We start from the raw sequence: 17,317 nt of genomic DNA, 5'->3' as shown, positions 1-17,317 counted from the left end.
GACCGTAACCCCTTAATCCTCGAGGACACCCAACTCACCTTAGTGCGGCGTTCTTTGTAGGCGTACTGATGCTGAACACCGTGGACCTTGAGACAGTGACTCTCTAGAGAACAACGCTGGGTAAAGCTCTTCTCGCAAAGATTGCACTTGTAAGGTCGGACGCCCGTGTGCGTTCTGGTGTGCCTTTTAAGGTCGAAGGTGTCGTTGAATCCCTTTCCGCAAAATGTGCAGAGGTAGCGTTTCACATCGCTGTGACATTTCATGTGGCGGTTAAGGAGTCTCTGAAGACTGAAGTTTTTGCTGCATACGCGGCAGGTGAATCTGTTTGGATCGTCGTCCTGAAGTAGATTGAGTAAATGATTATCAGTAACCGATGTTTTGGGGATCCGTTCGCGGGATTACAGCGAAATCCTCGACTATTGACTTACTTTGCCAGGTGCTGGGCGCGCGGTTTTTTCTTCTTCACGAGTCGCCGCCGCTTGCCGCTGACCTTCGACCGCTAATGGATTTTTAATACCGTGTCCACCGTTTACAAATTCAAGCTGTACATCGCCCGGAAGTCCCAACTGTAATCAAAAAATGCAGAGACATTTTTCTTAGCGGAATTTCAAAACCGAAATACGTGGCCCAGCGCGGTCGGTAAAGCACTCAAGATGATTGGCATTGCATATAGGTGATCCATCGTAAACAGGGTTCGAAGCGTGTATGAGATACTTTTTCACGAAATCAATATCAACCAACGTTTCCTACATTATCAAATTAGGAAACAGTTCATCGACTCGTGGCCGTACTAATTTCGATAACGGATACCGCTGTAAAATCGTCATTACGCTAGCGTTAAAATGATCCTCATCATGAGGGTGTCCAATGTTTTTTGAAAAATCTCATCACGGTGTTATCGTATACCGACGAAATAAATCGGTAGAACATTACTACAGCACTTACGTTAGCATTCATCGATGTCGTTTGACCGTTGACGTCTTTAGCTACCAGGTGTTTGTACATGATATACCTACATAGTTCATATTGTTTAATTCTTTACGACAGATCATGGACACTACGTCTTACCGAATCTGCCGTGCCCTATTATCAAAGATTAATAATACCTATACAGCTGGTACCCCAGAGTGTTCGCTGAGATAACTTCCGTATTTGGAAAACGGTCTTCAATTTTCTCCTGCCAAAAATTCAAACCGTACCAGGATACTTGGTGAGTTAACGTATCTTTTCGCGAATAGGGAATTTATTACGTATGCGTTTGCCTCTATCGATCCAGGGTGCTTACCCGCTGCTGAAGGACGTTGACGCGCTGTGGTAGCGGGGGATCTCCGACCGGGGAGGTATGTTTGGAATTGGAGATTGCGGAAGTTGCACTCACGCTGGCGGTGACACTGGCCGGGCTGGGTACCTGGCCATGGTCCATCATGGTGCTGGGCGATGACACGCTGGCCGAGGCGGTGTCGAGGGAGCAGCTAGCGGCTCCGGGGCTGGGCAGACTGCCACCGGCACTACTGGCCGAGTCGAGGTCAAGACCTGAAAGCATGACAAGTTCGTGCGACAAAACCGTACATGAGAACGAATACCGAAGGGCAAAGAATTTTTTTCATCGCGGGATCGGGCATTTACCACTTCCGGTGAAACTGAGACCAGGACTGAGAAGACTCTGATGATGGTGTTGATGGGGCGAGGACGAGGCACCCTGCTGTTGAAGTTGGACCTGAATCTGTAGCTGCTGAAGTTGGGGCTCGTTCGACTGTTGCTGGTTTATGTGGAGAGCCAGTTCTGGGCGTTCTTTGGGAAGAGGTTGATAGCTGGATTCGCCGGGAGGATAGTTGAGGGTGGATGGTATCTTCGAGGTGCCGTTGAAGTGCTGAGTCGTGGTGTAGTTCCTGCAATAAAACAGAGAATCGCTAAGTTTCTTGTCGTACGTTCGAATCTTGGCGTTACCGAATCCAGGTGTCGTCGGTTTCTCGGTGTTTTCCTCTTACCTGGAGGCGTCGAATCCTCTGGCGAGGGCGATATTGTGCTCCGGAAATGGATCGACGCTGGGCTCGACTGGGGTCGATATCTGCCCGTCCTGACCTATCGTGCTCCCGGAGGAGGGTGGCGAGTGAAGCGAGTCGTCCAGAAGGTCGTTGCCGCCCTCGTTGGCTGGCAACCTCGGCAAAAATAGGTCAGCCGCATCGCCCAGGCTCTCGAGGAGGGCCGTGTGATCCGCCGGCGAAGGGAAGTTGGTCAGGTTCGCCGTGAAATGTAGGGGATCCACCACCGCTCCGGTCACTACGTCCACTATCATCCCCGTGTCGTTAACGTCGTAGGCGCCGTACTGCCCGGACAAAAGGTCACCGGGCTGAATCTTGTACGCCGAGAAGTCCTCCTCCTCTTTCAAGGTCAGTCCGTACGAGGCGCAGACGTTCTGGAGCAATGAGTACTGTTTTCCCTCTTGCGCACCGTACTGGTTTTGTCCACCGAGGTCCTGCTGACCGGTGTCGCACTCCATTCCCACCGCTGGCGATGGTGTGAGGTAGTTGTTTCCTGAAATCGTCACGAAATGAATCATGAAGCATACAACGGGCTACGCGAGTCTCGAGAAGTGGAATGATCGGCACATGTCTCATCGCATTCGCGCGGACCACAAGTCTTTTATACGTACCTTGTGTATTTCCGGCACTGCCATTGTACTGGTTGGCAAAATTGGCGAGGTTGTTGCCGCCCTTGAGGGATTCGTAAAACGGCGGCAAGGATCCGGTCGGCGGTGAGCTGGGTCCGTAATTGCCGCGACCCCCGTTTCCTCCTGGATTCATTCCGCCGCCCCCGGCTCCACCGCCGACTCCTCCGCCAACGCCACCACCACCCCCCAAGGAGGATCCGCCGCCTCCGCCGCCCCCGCCACCGCCGCCCGAGAAGCTTACGCTGCCACCCGATGATCCGCCCCCGGAGGAGCCGGAGTTTTGGCCACTCGAGCCGCCGCTTCCGGTACCGGAAGAATTCCTCCCGTGACCGGCGGCCACGTGAACAACCTGCACGACCTGACTGGTGTTCGACAAACGCATCGCCAAAAGCGGCCGTGCGATCGAGTTCCCGATCCAGCTGGCTTTCGCTCCGTCTCTGCCGCGCTCCTCTTCGACCTCGCCCTTCCTCTTCGGCACCGCGTAGTCTATCGGCTGTTCTTGTTCCGGTTCCCGTGTCCTCGGCACCTCGAGATTCGTCTCTTCACGTCGCGGTGTTTGCGCCTGGGGCGGGACCCTCCGAATCACAGAGACTCTAGTCGGCGGCTCGACGTGCGGTGTTTTCGGGGGTGTCTGAGCCGGTGGAAGTGTGATTTTTTCGGCAGTTGGTAGCTGCTCGGTGGGAGCAATCGGAGGGCTGCTGTACTCCTTGCGTTCGGCTCGTGTGAGCACGTGGCCCCGGCTTCCGTATGGCACATCGCCGCCGAGTATGCTGGAGATGAACCGTCGCGGAAGGGTGTTCGTCGGCGTCGACGGTCTTCCCGACGCAGGCGGCGGCGGTGGAGGAGGAGACCCAACCGGACTCGTGCTGCGCAGCGATTCTGGAGTAGTTGCTCGGTCGTCCTCCGACCTGTCGCGATCTGAAACATAGATAAGAGACCCGGTTCAGCATACACCTTCGTTTCAATATTACATCGCTCCCTCCCTCTCCCCACCACTCTCTCCATCACTATCTCTCTTCATGTCAGAGCGTTGATTTGAGCTGGGACGTCGACGTCACTGCCGCGCGCGACGGTTTCTCGTCGGTAAAACTCCGTTTCTCCGTGCAGATAGGCTGACGGATGAATTCAATTTCAATTTCAATTCCAATTACAATTTCAGAACACTTTGCCAACTTTCCATCACGGTTTAAGCATGTGTGCAGATGTATACCTGTATCATGCAGAATGACGTGCAAACTGAAACCCGCGAAACAGAAATACCGGAATATAGTAGATACAGGCGTGATACGCAAATCGCTGTATGTGTGCGCTGCGCACTTATTCATGAATTCGTTTCTTCCTCGAACCCGACACTTGATTTATTTATTTATTTATTTATTTATACCTTTCTTTTTTCTATTTTTCTCTTATCTCGCCTCTGTCTCTCGGCTATGACCAGCTCGTAACTGACCCCCGGATCAACTCGAGAAGGTCGCTATCCAACGCCCATCTGACCGTGCCTTATACCTGTATTGTTTTTTGGCGCGTCGGAAACGGGTTCAGCGTATTTCTCCTCTTCCTTTTTTTCATCTCACTCTCCCTCTCTTACCTAACGTTTCATCTGCAGTATGCTAAACCGTTGCATCGTGACGCGATTCCGGGTATAATTTAGCCAAGATTAAGTCGTCGTCCCGGAGAACATGCTAATTTACATCATATAATTCGGTTTGATGCCGAGTATTTTTGATTTTTGTTTATTTTTTCTTACTTCCATACACACACCTATACGTATATGCAATAACGACGCGTTGCCGAGATTCTTGAACTCTCGGAACGCTGGACTGTACATACATATATTTCGAAGCTGTATTAATCGGTTGACCTTTACGACGGCTCAGCCGCACAGTTTACTGTTGTATTACACATATGTAATATTTGATGCGTCCGATAAAGTGATTAATTTTCAACGAAACAGCTTAAATTTTCCCACAATTCAAAGAATAAAGAAATTCAAATTTAAAAAATCGATTACTTATTCTTGCCTGCAAATTACCACCTGTTCTCCAAACGCACTGCATATGCAACCGCATGCCGCAGCATCGCCCAAAAGGAGTCGCGAACGAGACTGTGCAGCGGGTACCGGTCAGACCGGTAGGAGAAAAAAAAAATAAAAATACTCACATATAGGTATAAGGTATATGTATGTGGGGGAAAAAACTGGGAACGAGTCGCGTCTCGCCGGCTTAATTCTCTTGACTTTGACAGCGAAATATAAGTATATCGATTTTATCGAATGCGGGACGAGGACGTCAGCGTTCGAGCGTAAATCGGGCGACCGTGAACCATGCGCACGACTCCGCGTCTGCAGACCGGTACAAAAGGTACTTTATATATTCCTTTTCATTTCGCAATTCGTGTATATATAATTGTTGAAAATTTTTGTCCGGAACCTCGTTCGCCCCAGTAACGAAAATCGAATCTGTAGAGCGAAAGAGCTGGACAGGGTATTGCTACGGATGTAGGTGGATACATAGTAGCAGGTAAGTGCGAGAACGATGAATTGAAAAAATTTGAGGACGTAAAATTGTACAGTTTTATTTAGTGGTCCGTTCGCATTGCGTAACAGGGCCTTGCGTCACGTGCATTCTAACGCCGAGCGTTACAAGAGGATCGAAAATGGCTGTCCGGCCGGGACTAAGCGTAAACTGGAAATCATTGAGCAACCTTCGAAAGCATTATAGGTACACACATAACGCGCGGACGTGGGTATGGAGAAGAAACGGTGAGGATACGCCGAGGACGAGGCATCGTCGCCGTGTGGCACCACCAAAATCCTTAGGCACACACGGTGCAAAGCAAAGCGCCGTCGTCCGTGCTATAAACGTAATGTATTGAACGTAAACGCCGTGACTCGTGATCGGGATGCTAATGTCTGCGCCGTGGGCAGAAGGATATACGTGCGAGAGGTGAGAAGAGAGGGGAAAAACGTTAGGCGAAGAGAACACGCTCGGAGATAGAGGCATGGAGTGGACGTGAAAAAACGCGCTAACATCGCTCACCGTTCGCCCGCCATTGCCTGCCGAGTCAAGTGTTATATCTACGTACGTTGTGCATGGGTGTAAGTAAACGTATGTGAAATATATACGCATTTAAGATCTGGTATAATTTTGTAGCTGGGCTTGCGTTGCGAGTAAGTGTGCGTGACATAATCCTGTACGTGCAGGTACACGCTGTGAAAGATTGTCGAGGAGGAAACCATTCGGTCCAAAGTGTTAGATCTTATAACGGCCAAGTGTGAGATCACTCGCGAGCAAGAGAGATACGAAATCGGATAAATCGGATAAAACGGATAAAGACCCGGAGGCTACGCGTGTGAGCAAAACTCGGCAATATCCGAGACTTGAATGCCCGGATAGAGAATCGTGTCTCGTTAACCGTTTGCCATTAGCGTATCCGTTTTAATTTTAGCCACATACCCCCCTACTCGGGTTCTAATCTTAACAAGCATAAAACTCGAACGCGAATCACTTCAGGTTACGCATCATCGTATGCATTATCCACCAATCGCTGTTCTCGTCGGGCGCTATGGGCATGCACAATATGTATGTATACGTACCTATGTACCTACATATATCGTGTGTACGGTTAAAACACAGGGAAAATTCAGGTCAATGCCAGCACCGCTTTACCATTTCGCCTGCGCGCTCCGTTGTGTTATATTATAACGGGTAGAACGAGTCAATTCGGTAACTGCTATCTGTCGCATTTGTTCGCTACGTTAATATAGATGTGTTAAAAAATGTTCAGGTATCCGATTGCGACGCTGTTTAAATTCCTCCGCTCTACGCATTATACAATTAGTAATCACACACAAATACTCGACTTGTAGGTATACGAGTGTCGAGCGCATGGGAAAGGTTTGATGTCTTCGGAGCAAGTTTATAGTAACATACGCCTCTATAATAATACAGCTATTATAACATCGGGCCGATAAAATGTAAACGCATAACAGCGCATGGGTATAATATGTAGATCGTCGCTAAGAGCGTATAATCGTTTTAAAATTCTTCTATCCGCGATCACGGATCCGTGTATTCGATGTATTCGGCACGCGTCTGTGTAGGCATGTGCGGATTGCAGACCGCAACCATGCGTATGTGTAATACGTATACCCATGAAGGCATGGTTATACCCGCGTGAACTCGGCGCGGTGACAGTCGTTGCGCCATTCCGCGTTAGGAACAGGCTCAATGTCAGGTAAAACGCGTTCGCCTAACGGCGACCTCTCCTCTCCTCTCCACTTGTGGTTCTACGGCCATCATCCTCCTCCTCCTCCTCCTCCTCCTCCTCTCTTCCCTTGGGCCACCTGTCTTCGGCGCTTCAGGTACGTACGCTTATGTATGATCGACGGCGCCCGGGTCGCACACTCAAATTATAACACAGGCAGACCTATACGTGCGAGGATATTTGGTCCTAGGTATGCGTGTACGCGTGTATGTGAACACAGAGACGATTCACGTGCAGTTTTCAGAGCGCCGCGTTGTTCGTCGACCGACCGAAAGTGAAATCTGGATGTGCGCCGGTAATCGACCACACGATCAATTACGTCAGGTCACCTAGGGACTGTCTGTCTGACTGACTGACTGACTGACTGAATTACTGAATGACTCTCTCTGCATGTATGCTGTACTTTACCCTACCCAGGGTTATTCGTACATGCCTACATACATTTATTCGTTTCGTTATGTATTTGAATTGATAAAGTCGATAGAGGAAACCGAGATATTCCAATACTGCACGTCTGTCGATATGAAATTGCAAGTTTCTTTTTCTTTATTTATTTATTTATTTTTTATTTTTTTTATTTTTTTTTTTCATTTCCGTTCCAATTCTTGTAGTACCAATGATCGAGGTTTAGGTATACAGGGAAAAGAGACAAACGTATGTCTAGGAGTTTGAAAAATAAAGAAGAAGAAAAAAAAAACAGCTCGACCACGATGTGCAGCGTGTTTCCATTACATCTCATTGTAAACCGAAAGTATCACGTATTGGGTCCAAAACTGCGCGTCATCAGAGAATTGCGTCCGATTCGGTACCGCAGCTCACTATATCCATAACCGGCTGTAATATGCGAATCAGTTTCTCCATAAGAATATAAGAGGCAAATAAAAAAAAAAAAAAAAAAAAAAAAGAAATAAAAAAATTCAACATTCGATTATATACGATATCGATACCTGCCCCTGTATTTATAATCAAGGCAAGCGATTTTTTAATTGCAACGACTCGACTATGTTTAAGTAACTATATAAACAAATCCACAACGTATAAGCAATTACGCGGGTTTACTGTGCGCGTAGCATTAGCAATACAGCTAAGTGCAGGTGTATTGTACACAAGTATATTATTTTGCAAGCCAAATATTACACAGAGACACGCCTATATATGTATGTACCACGATATTCGCGTCCTCGCGACCTTGTACGGCCATATATATATATATATATACATACGCATATGCATACGTGTACATTTACATCGGTACCTGTATATACACACATACACACATGGTACAGGAGAGCGCGTAAGAACAGTAGAGCGAGACCCACTTTTATAGCGGTATCGTGAGTGAGGTTTTTCTCTCTCGTTGTGCTGCAGGTGTAGTATAAGCAGGTACGTATCCGTACGTACATGCATCCTTGCAGTTACCTACGTAACGTACGTATTATTGAAAAAATGACGAAAGGAGAAACAATAAGCTACGAAAGGAAAGGAGGAAAGAAAAAAATCAAAGAAAAAAAAGAAGAATTAATACTAAAAATACAGATAACGCGAAAGGAATGTAAAACAACATAGGTGGTATACACCTATGTATGTATGTACGTATGTATGTACCAACGGCTGTTGATCGCGGTTCTTATTACGCGCTCCCTGGTTCAACGGCTCTGATCGTCAATCGGCCCCTCGTCTCGTGCGGAGCACAATAAACAGGCATGTAATGTACCTGCCCGATTGCACCGCACACACAAGGCTTGCGGTGATGTTAACCTGCTGTGCATGACCCTCTGTCATATACCGTATGTACACGGTGCAGCATGCCGCTGTATTTTACCGTCCGCGGGGGTGTTCAGTGATTTAGAGATCTTTCAGTCTTACGGGAATATGCATATCGCACGTACGTTCGTACCACGCTGAGGCTACAAGTGCGGAAAGTTAAACCTCGACTTTATTCAACAATCATCAAGTTATTTGTATTGAATATATTTAATTCTGGATGTGCAACAGATTCCTGCCTACGTCGGGTACTTACTATATACTTCTAAGGCTCTCGAATCGATATCTGTTATGTGCTTATAATATGTCCATATAAACCTTCCCTGTATGTATATATATATGTATACCAAAATTTTAACACGCGCATATTTCTTACGTTATTTACGATCAAGTGATTAATATTTGCTATATGAATCGTTGAAACGAGCAGCTATTATATATGTATACGAGTGGGTTTCGTAATCCGTACGTATGTAAAGTACCTGGGAAATGGGCTTGACGGGATTATGTGTTTTTAAAAATTGCTTTCATAAATTTGCATCAACTTCTTTGCCTCAACCTTTTTCGTCATTATTTATCACTTTTCTCGACTTTGTACCAAGCGGTGGTACGAGGCGTATACATGCATGCATAGGTATACATCTAAACACTCGTAACGGACGATAACTCGCGCGTACATGATGATATGTAATTTTTAATATAACGGCGTATGCGTTGCAGTGACGATTGATCATCGGCTGCCCGGCAAGCGTCGTTCGAAAGCTTTTTTTAATGATTTGGTAAAATTCACGACGATCGCGAGAATAACAATTTCATAATATATTGGAACGATATCGACGAGAGTTTAACAGCTGCATGCATTAGTTAACTGGTATCTACATTCGGAACGATTCGAAATATAGTTTTGCGATCTGAATAAAAAATTCTGTTCAATTATTTTAGCTGTGAAAAATATACAGATATCTATAAATTATGAATAATGTATAATTTTCGCTATGTATATAACTTGTGTGCACAGAGAATTTTGTACGCTGGTTTCTCAGATCACAAATAGTTACCGGAACGGAAAACTCTTGGATAAAAACCAAATCGAAACGATTTACTTTTCACAATTACTATACGAATAGTAATACAGCATAGTCTAGATATTAAAATTACATATGTAACAATGAAAATTAAATATTACGAAAATTTAATGTGCATACATACATATATATATATATATTCAATATTCATCTACTACAAACATGCAATACGATTGCAAAAATAAAACCCCGAGTTGACCTGTCGCAATAATTTCTACGCATACATATGTATAACGGAAGAATTATTGAAAGAGAAATTCATCCGACCTGCCGATGAATCGCGAAACGCGTAATTGCATAATCGTGAAATTTTTCATATTTCTACGTACGACACGATCGACGGTGCGACCGGCATCTTAGACTTCGCAATCGTCCAGATTCCGCATAGAATTATCGCGGCCCTGGCCCCGGTAGATGACCGCGATGACGACCTCGCGGAGAATCCGCACGGTTGGGCCTCAAGGTATACGCGGGTATTTTATCAGTCCGCCCGACGACGACACAGCGTAGAATAAAACCGTTCGTCGCGTTCCAGCCCGGCGCTCGCGTAATTTCGCTACTGTAAGCCGTTGCACAGGTGTCTCGACGCGATACCTGCCCTGTTATAAACACGCATCCGCATCGTTCTCGCGCAGTGCTTTTGTGGGTGTCTAATCCGTCCGGTAGCCGTCCCTTCCACCGCACGCAGGCCTCGGCGTTTATACACATATACGCGCAGTGCTGTACGGGGCCCGTTCAGTCGTGGGCCCTGAGACCGGGCCCGTAAGAACTGGTCCCGAGCCCCCCACCCACCCCCGGCCTACCGGTCCGCTCGCCACTCTATAATATTATACCTGACCGTGAGGAGGACGGAGAGGCAATTACACGAGGTGAAGAAGTATTGTCTCTGAGCCGCGATACGCGGAGCGGCTGTGCGGCGACTTTACAGCGCGAAAAGATCGCAGACTTTTCGTCGATTCGATTTCGTTGCTACCAGCAATCAATGCGACGACGTGATTCTCGATATTTACTCGAAATCAAGACAGCCGGATAATATACGACTCGTTGACGCGTTACGGATTCGATTCCGATTCGGATTGCTGGTACGGCAGGTACCTGCGACGAATGGTAAACGGAAACTGGCGTTTCGGACAAATTTTCACGGTTCGATTGCGCGTTTCGCGGATTCTTCGGCCGGGGAACTCGGCGAGTCACCGAGTCGAGTCGGCCGAATATGGTCAATATATGTGCCGGCTGGCTGGTTCGTGACTCGACGGTTGTCGTTTCCCAGGCATCGAGGTCTCCGCGGTTGGATCGCATACCTCGGCGACGTGTTGCCGTTGCAGGAGAGCCTGCCCTCTTCTCGATACCGAGGAATCGCCGGCGTTTGCGGCCGAGCACGACGAGTCGCGAGATTCGTTACAAATACTCGACGGGTTTACGAGGATTTTGAACGCCGTTACTTCTCATCTTACAGGAATATGCTGCCGTGCGAATAGACGCGACTATCTCTTACACCCCGATAATAATCAGCTTGATTGCATCTTTCAATCGCTACGCGTTAACGAGTGGAGAAAAGACAGAGCGACGATCTGCTCGGCGGTAAGGGGAAGAAAATTTTCGTATTTCGAGGCGAAGATCGAGGCGCGGCAGAGCTTCAGGACGATCTTCCCCCGTTTCGAGAAACCAGTTTTAGGATTATAATGCGTCCCGAGAGTATACCAGCGGCTTCTCCGGTAGGTGTCCATCGGCTGCCGCCTACTCACAATACCGTTGCATCAGCAGCAGCAGCAGCAACGCCGGCTATCCCACCGTTATTTTTCGGTCTACCTTTTTTCGACTTTCGCGAATCGGATCCCGGATTCCGGAAAGCAGTTAAAGGCGTCCGCGAATCCTGGACGATTCAGGCGTCGTTAAGCTCGCAGGATTCCGGGTCCTTGTGACCTTTGGCACTTGACCTTGACTCCTGATACACCTGCGGATCTCAGGTGGTTGCACCTGCAAACCGGGCGCGCAATTTCTCGAAACTGGTTCGCGACGCGGTTCGATTAAACGTACGCCTAGACGTCGTTGAATTTTCGCTCCTGAGCTTTCACCGTTGCGCGTATAATGCACAAGCCAAGCTTTGTCGACTTATTTAGGCATAGGTGTAGCAATACGCATACTCACATTGGTGCTTATTGACGATCAAACTGAGAGGTTCCGATCCCCCCAAAGGACTCTCCTTTCCCGAGGACGGTGGTGGACTCTTGCTGAGATGTTGAGTCTCGAGTAGTCTGAGCTGCTGCTGGTGCAGCCGATTTTTTATCAAAAATATCTTCGGCATTTTGTACCGAATTCACGCTCTACCACGTCACTGTTTACAGCAACGACGAACGAGTTTTAGATGCGTTTCAAATTCCCGACACTTCACTGTGCGTTGATGACACCATTTGAACCGAGCTCACTGTCGGTCAGGTGTTTTTGTGTGTGTGTGTTTCGTAAAGAGTATCGTCGAGAGTATCGCGCTTGATTTGCGGTTGCACCCGAGATAAAGACAAAAGAGAAAGTACACCGAGTACTTGCACTTCGCGGGGTATAAATTTTAATATCGGCCGACCGTGTGTGGGAATGTTTTAAGTTCAAGGACGAGAACGTTGATACGGTTGAGCGTATCTTCGGCTAATTATATACCGCTTAACAACCGGTTATCTAACGATTTTTAACAGCTACTACCTTCAACGTTCTTTCACTTCGGTCCCGCGCACTGCTTGTTATTATACGATTATGTATCGCATTGATTATGTTACACCTTCGACCCGCTACCAATGATCGCGTATTCGATCAAGGGGGGTTCCATTCATCCCAGCTGCCAGTTTCCTGTCTCAACGATTCTTACATTTATCTACAATTCTTTTTTCATCCTCTTCATACACGGCACATCTTTAATTTCAACGCGTCGTCGATTAACATACACGGCTTTAAGACAATCCAAAAAAAATCAAATCACCGAGAAAGTTTATTTACAGTTCTGCATTGATTGGCTATTTTTTATACCGTCGAAAAACACAAGCGATACACGTACGGAGAACGAAGGTGAGAAAAAAAAAAAAATAAAAAAAAAAATAAATAAATAAATAAATAAACGAAGAAAAAAAATTTGCCTAAAAACAAAAGTCTACATACGTACGTGTACGGGAATAGAAAAATCGAATACACATGCAACAGGTGGAGTATAATAAATTTTGTCACACTTCGCACGTTTATAAATGTAGAAATATTATGTCCAGAACGATGAACGAGAAAATAAAATAAATTAAAAAAAGCAAAGCAAAGCAAAGGGTATTATCGGCACAGCTTTTATCTGTTTTCTTCTTCTCCTTGTTATTATTGTTATTATTATTATTACGTATGACGTTTATTTTTATTTTTCCTCGGTTAACTGTTAACAGTACCAACAAAACTCGGACCGACGCTCTCTACGACTGAAATCTCGCGAGCGACTGAGACGTCCAAGAGTTCTTGGACGGGACCCCCTGAGAGTCCGCCGGCCGTGAATTCCCCCACCATCGTTAACTGCGGCCGACGCCGACGGCGCTGCATTTGGGTCCTTCTTTTGCCGTTCGGAATGGCCGCTCGACGGTAGGGGGAGAGAGAGAGAGAGAGAGAGAGAGAGAGAGAGAGAGAGAGAGAGAGAGAGAGAGAGAGAGAGAGAGAGAGAGAGAGAGAGAGAGAGAGAGAGAGAGAGAGAGAGAGAGAGAGTGAGGAGAGGGAGAAAGAGGAAGAGGGAAACGCACGGAGGGAAGACGACGCATGCGCGTAACGGGCAAGGTTGCGTGCGGCGAACCTCCGCCTCCTCCTCGAACCTCACGGCATTACACTCGGATACCGCACACACGACTTGTGCGGATGGATGGATGGATGGATGGATGGATGTGTGTGCGTTAACCGGTCGTCGTGACGAGTCTCTCCTTCACCTATAATGCACACGTTACCCACATACGCGTGCATCGATTTAACCATTATTTTTCAATCGTTCTCATACAACGCGGAACGTATCGGTTGATTGACTTTCGAACGGTGAAGAAGTTGGAACTTTGCTTGTATAACACCGCGGTCAACCCCGGAGTAACAAACTTCTCTGTAACCTTCTACGTAACGTTATTGGGTTACGGTAATTTCTTACCAAAGATAACTCGCGCGTTCAATTTACTAATAGGCATCGAACACATTGCCGCTGTGAAATTTTCGAAGCTATGCATCTTCCGCGCGTTCAAGTCTCCGGCGAGGTATCGTTTTAATTTCGCATCGCGTGCAACGAGGTTCTCATTTATCCCTGTACCGTAAATCAATTTTTCACATTTTCACCATACTCCTGTTACATATCACGTGTACCTAGGATTTACCCACACCGTCACGTTTATGCTTTCACTTCGTTCATCCGTTCTGTCTGTAGGTACTGTCAAGGTTATCTTTTTACTCGTTTGAACGCAACGCTCGATCAAATTTCTTTACACATCGACGTTCGTCGCACCTTATCGAACAGATCGGACCAAAACCTTGACCGAACGATCTTCCCGCACCCGATGCAACTTTGGAAATTTTTTTCCCTTTCGTTTTTCGCGTAACGCATTGTGTTATATCCTATTCTTAGACGGTTGTCTCGACTTATCTCGGCCGTGGATACCTGCTAAGTCCGCAGTGTGCAGCGCACATCGAAATTCAAGACGCGAGGGCGTTTGCTTCATAAAGCAACAAGTATTATCGATGCCTCGAAGTCTCGCAGGAGTGCGAAAAAAAAACAAGAAAAAGAATATGAAAATATAAAAAAAACGAGGAAGGGAAACTATAGGGACGCCGAGCTGCGAGGGCGACCTGCATACGTAGCCCAGAATTCTTTGGCTGATCCTTGGAGGACCCTCTTCTCCTCCAAGTCGTAAACCGTGACAGGTTCTCTGCGACACGACGAAGTATATCTATCCGGTTTATATTCCCGTGATTTGGCTCCTAGATGCGTCTGGTATACATTTTGGAATATAGCGTTGCTCCCGGGTTCACCAAGCCTCGGAGCTTGGCTATATAACGAACCGGAGATCGGCACACGGATATAATTCGTGGAGAGCGCGGGGCCCTAAAATCAGGTCTTTCGGGGCGAGGCGATTTCCATTCGTAACGAAAACGTTGAAATTAGATCTCGTTGAATTCTGGTCTTTTTGGAATGTCATGCTTTGGAAGAGAGGTTGTCACTAGCCACCGTTCGATCTCATCGATGCACGGAACGCAAATACCGTCGTCGGTAAATCTTTTCTAAAGTTCATACCTATTTGCCTCTGTGACGGAAGCTTGCGGAATCCTTGGAACGAAAATCAGGTCAAAGAATCAAGTTCGAGACAATTTAAAGGATCGTACCGTCGATCGGTATTTTCCTTAATTTCTTCGTGTAAGTAACGGCAGCTGCAGCTGCCGATCGAGAATCCGGAGTATAATTAGAAATGTGAGAAAAATTGTCAACGATCGTTTATAACCGCGACGTCTAACATGGCTGCAGGCGGGCGGTCACCTCTTCGATCGTATCGTAAATCTGATGATATATTCGCGTTGGTAAAATCGTCCGGTATAATATTCCGTATTGCGGGACGAATCGTAATAAGTATAATCGTCATCCCGACGTGTTAAATTATTCGCATAACACGCGCGTTATATACCGTTCTGGCAATTAACTTTAATATTTCTCACGAGCATTACGTCACAAGTTGATATTCGCGCACACAGAGGCGAAGTCGAAAGACAGGATCCACGTCCATTCCGGCATCGCGATGTCCTCGAACCAAAACGAGTTTCCGCTTGTACCGATCCTGCCCACCGCCCGTAAGCGAGTATGAAATAATAGTACTCGACATGTGTTAAAACGCAACCTATTAGCGGCGTTAGCCGGGCTTGAGATGAAAAGATATAGGCTGGCCAGCTCCCGTCTTTGAACACTATACGCGCTTACACGGCATCCGTACATGAGCAAGCACGTAACATGACTGGAATGGTAACGATCATCAACCGTACAGATCGCACAAGATGCACTTAACTCGTGCGTTCATAGACTGTGTAATAACAAGCCGAGGGATAAAAATGAGACTTGACTCGTCACGGCATGTGGCGAGCGTGTGGAGGAAGCCTTCTTCCTCCTCTTCCATCTTCCATCTTCTCTTTCTCTCTCTCTCTCAGCTATCATCTCCCTTTTTTCCTACCTTCGAAAGGACTTCCGCGTTCGCCAACTCGAATCGCGTACACCCATCGTCTCAAACTTCCCTCTTCCGTTCGCGATCCGTCACACCGAACGATTCAACCTTCGTTGAGTAAAAAGCAAAATCTTATAACGGGTCACGAAGAAGAGAGTAGTATTATAATAGATACACCGCACGCCCGGCTCGTCGCGACTCGGTGGCTCAAGTCCAAGGTGAGAGAGATCAGAGGACCGTGCAACAGACCCGGTACATACTTTCTCCGGGTGTCCTCTGCGTGGTCCCTCCTCCGCCAAGAGTGGAGGAGAAGAAAAACAAGGAGGAGGAGGAGGATGTTCGGTTAGACGTTGAACCGACCGCGTAACGATGACCGTGTATAAAACGGGGTCGCTTTATCTCGTCCTTAACACCTTGGCTCCGGGCTCGCGAGTCGATGAAAACATGGCTGCGGTTTTCCCGGCGATCTGCACACCTCTGCACTCCCGGAGATATACGGTGACCGATTCACCGATACATATCGCGTTGCAAAGGTAGTTTCGCGTTGCAGATAGGTAGGTAGGTGCACACACTACGCTAGAGCAGAGCTAGTATCGTACAATTATACCGCGGCGTAACTTGAGTCTCGAGTCAAAGTCAAGGGTAAGGCGAGGAGTTGCGCAACTCTTAGCCCAGCCAGCCCGGCTTCGAGCTCGATCGTAATCTCGCAATCACGAGTGTGTTTGTCGGTGTCGGAGTTGGGCTTGTAATATCTAGGCACACGTCGTCGGGACTAGCGGAGAATCGTGTGTGCACGGAGTTGTTCTTATACCTGTGGGTATGAGACGAAGTGACGCAATTGACGGATATGGTATACCACCGCAGCTTGGATACGAGACGAGCTGTCGGTTTACGGCGTATAGCGGTTAAAACGCTCGTTAATATTTATTTACCTTGTTCTTTTTCAAAGCTTGCGCGTCTTTTTCTTCTCGTTTATTCCTCGTCGAAGATCGCTCGTAGAGCTTTATTTTCATCGGTGACGTTCGCGCGACGCGAAGCAAGCTTTACGTCATCCTAGCTGTATCTCTGTAATTACGGTTCCTCTAAAAAGCTCTCTGTACAAGGTAAATTATCTATCGACCTCTTCACGTATGGATATATGTTTTTTGCGACGGGTTTAGGAGTATCGCACTCACATATTCGCTTACAACGCTTACCTACGCGTTTGCGTCTGTTTGCAAAATTTACCGCTGCGAATACACAATTATTGTACAGCTGTATATTATACATACAGGTATTTATGAGCAAAATATTACAATGCGGCGAAGACTGGCACATCTCGTGCGTTCGCCTGATCTTAT

At 47.1% G+C, this 17,317-nt stretch overlaps 1 protein-coding gene across 5 annotated transcripts in view; it reads right to left on the bottom strand.

Annotated features, from left to right (window-relative positions):
- The window catches only part of LOC124221834 (transcriptional regulator ovo), a 67,326-nt gene that overhangs the window by 3,544 nt on the left and 46,465 nt on the right, over positions 1–17,317 (bottom strand). Inside the window, exons 1-7 of one of the 5 annotated variants that reach the window (XM_046632176.2) lie at positions 11,935–12,856; positions 2,654–3,589; positions 1,989–2,535; positions 1,627–1,910; positions 1,286–1,533; positions 429–566; positions 39–338 (exon numbers count right to left, since the gene is read on the bottom strand). In XM_046632176.2, coding sequence (XP_046488132.1) covers positions 39–338; positions 429–566; positions 1,286–1,533; positions 1,627–1,910; positions 1,989–2,535; positions 2,654–3,589; positions 11,935–12,091 — 2,610 coding nt within the window. In that variant the 5' untranslated portion in view covers positions 12,092–12,856. Of the gene's footprint in view, positions 1–38; positions 339–428; positions 567–1,285; positions 1,534–1,626; positions 1,911–1,988; positions 2,536–2,653; positions 3,590–11,934; positions 12,857–17,317 lie in introns of those variants that run through there. The other 4 variants (XM_046632177.2, XM_046632174.2, XM_046632175.2 and 1 more) reach the window with 4 other exon arrangements.

The sequence above is a fragment of the Neodiprion pinetum genome, chromosome 6, assembly GCF_021155775.2.
Source record: "Neodiprion pinetum isolate iyNeoPine1 chromosome 6, iyNeoPine1.2, whole genome shotgun sequence".
Lineage (NCBI taxonomy): Eukaryota > Metazoa > Arthropoda > Insecta > Hymenoptera > Diprionidae > Neodiprion > Neodiprion pinetum.
Note: the sequence above shows the minus strand (reverse complement) of the source record. Positions and strands in the feature narration are given on the sequence as shown.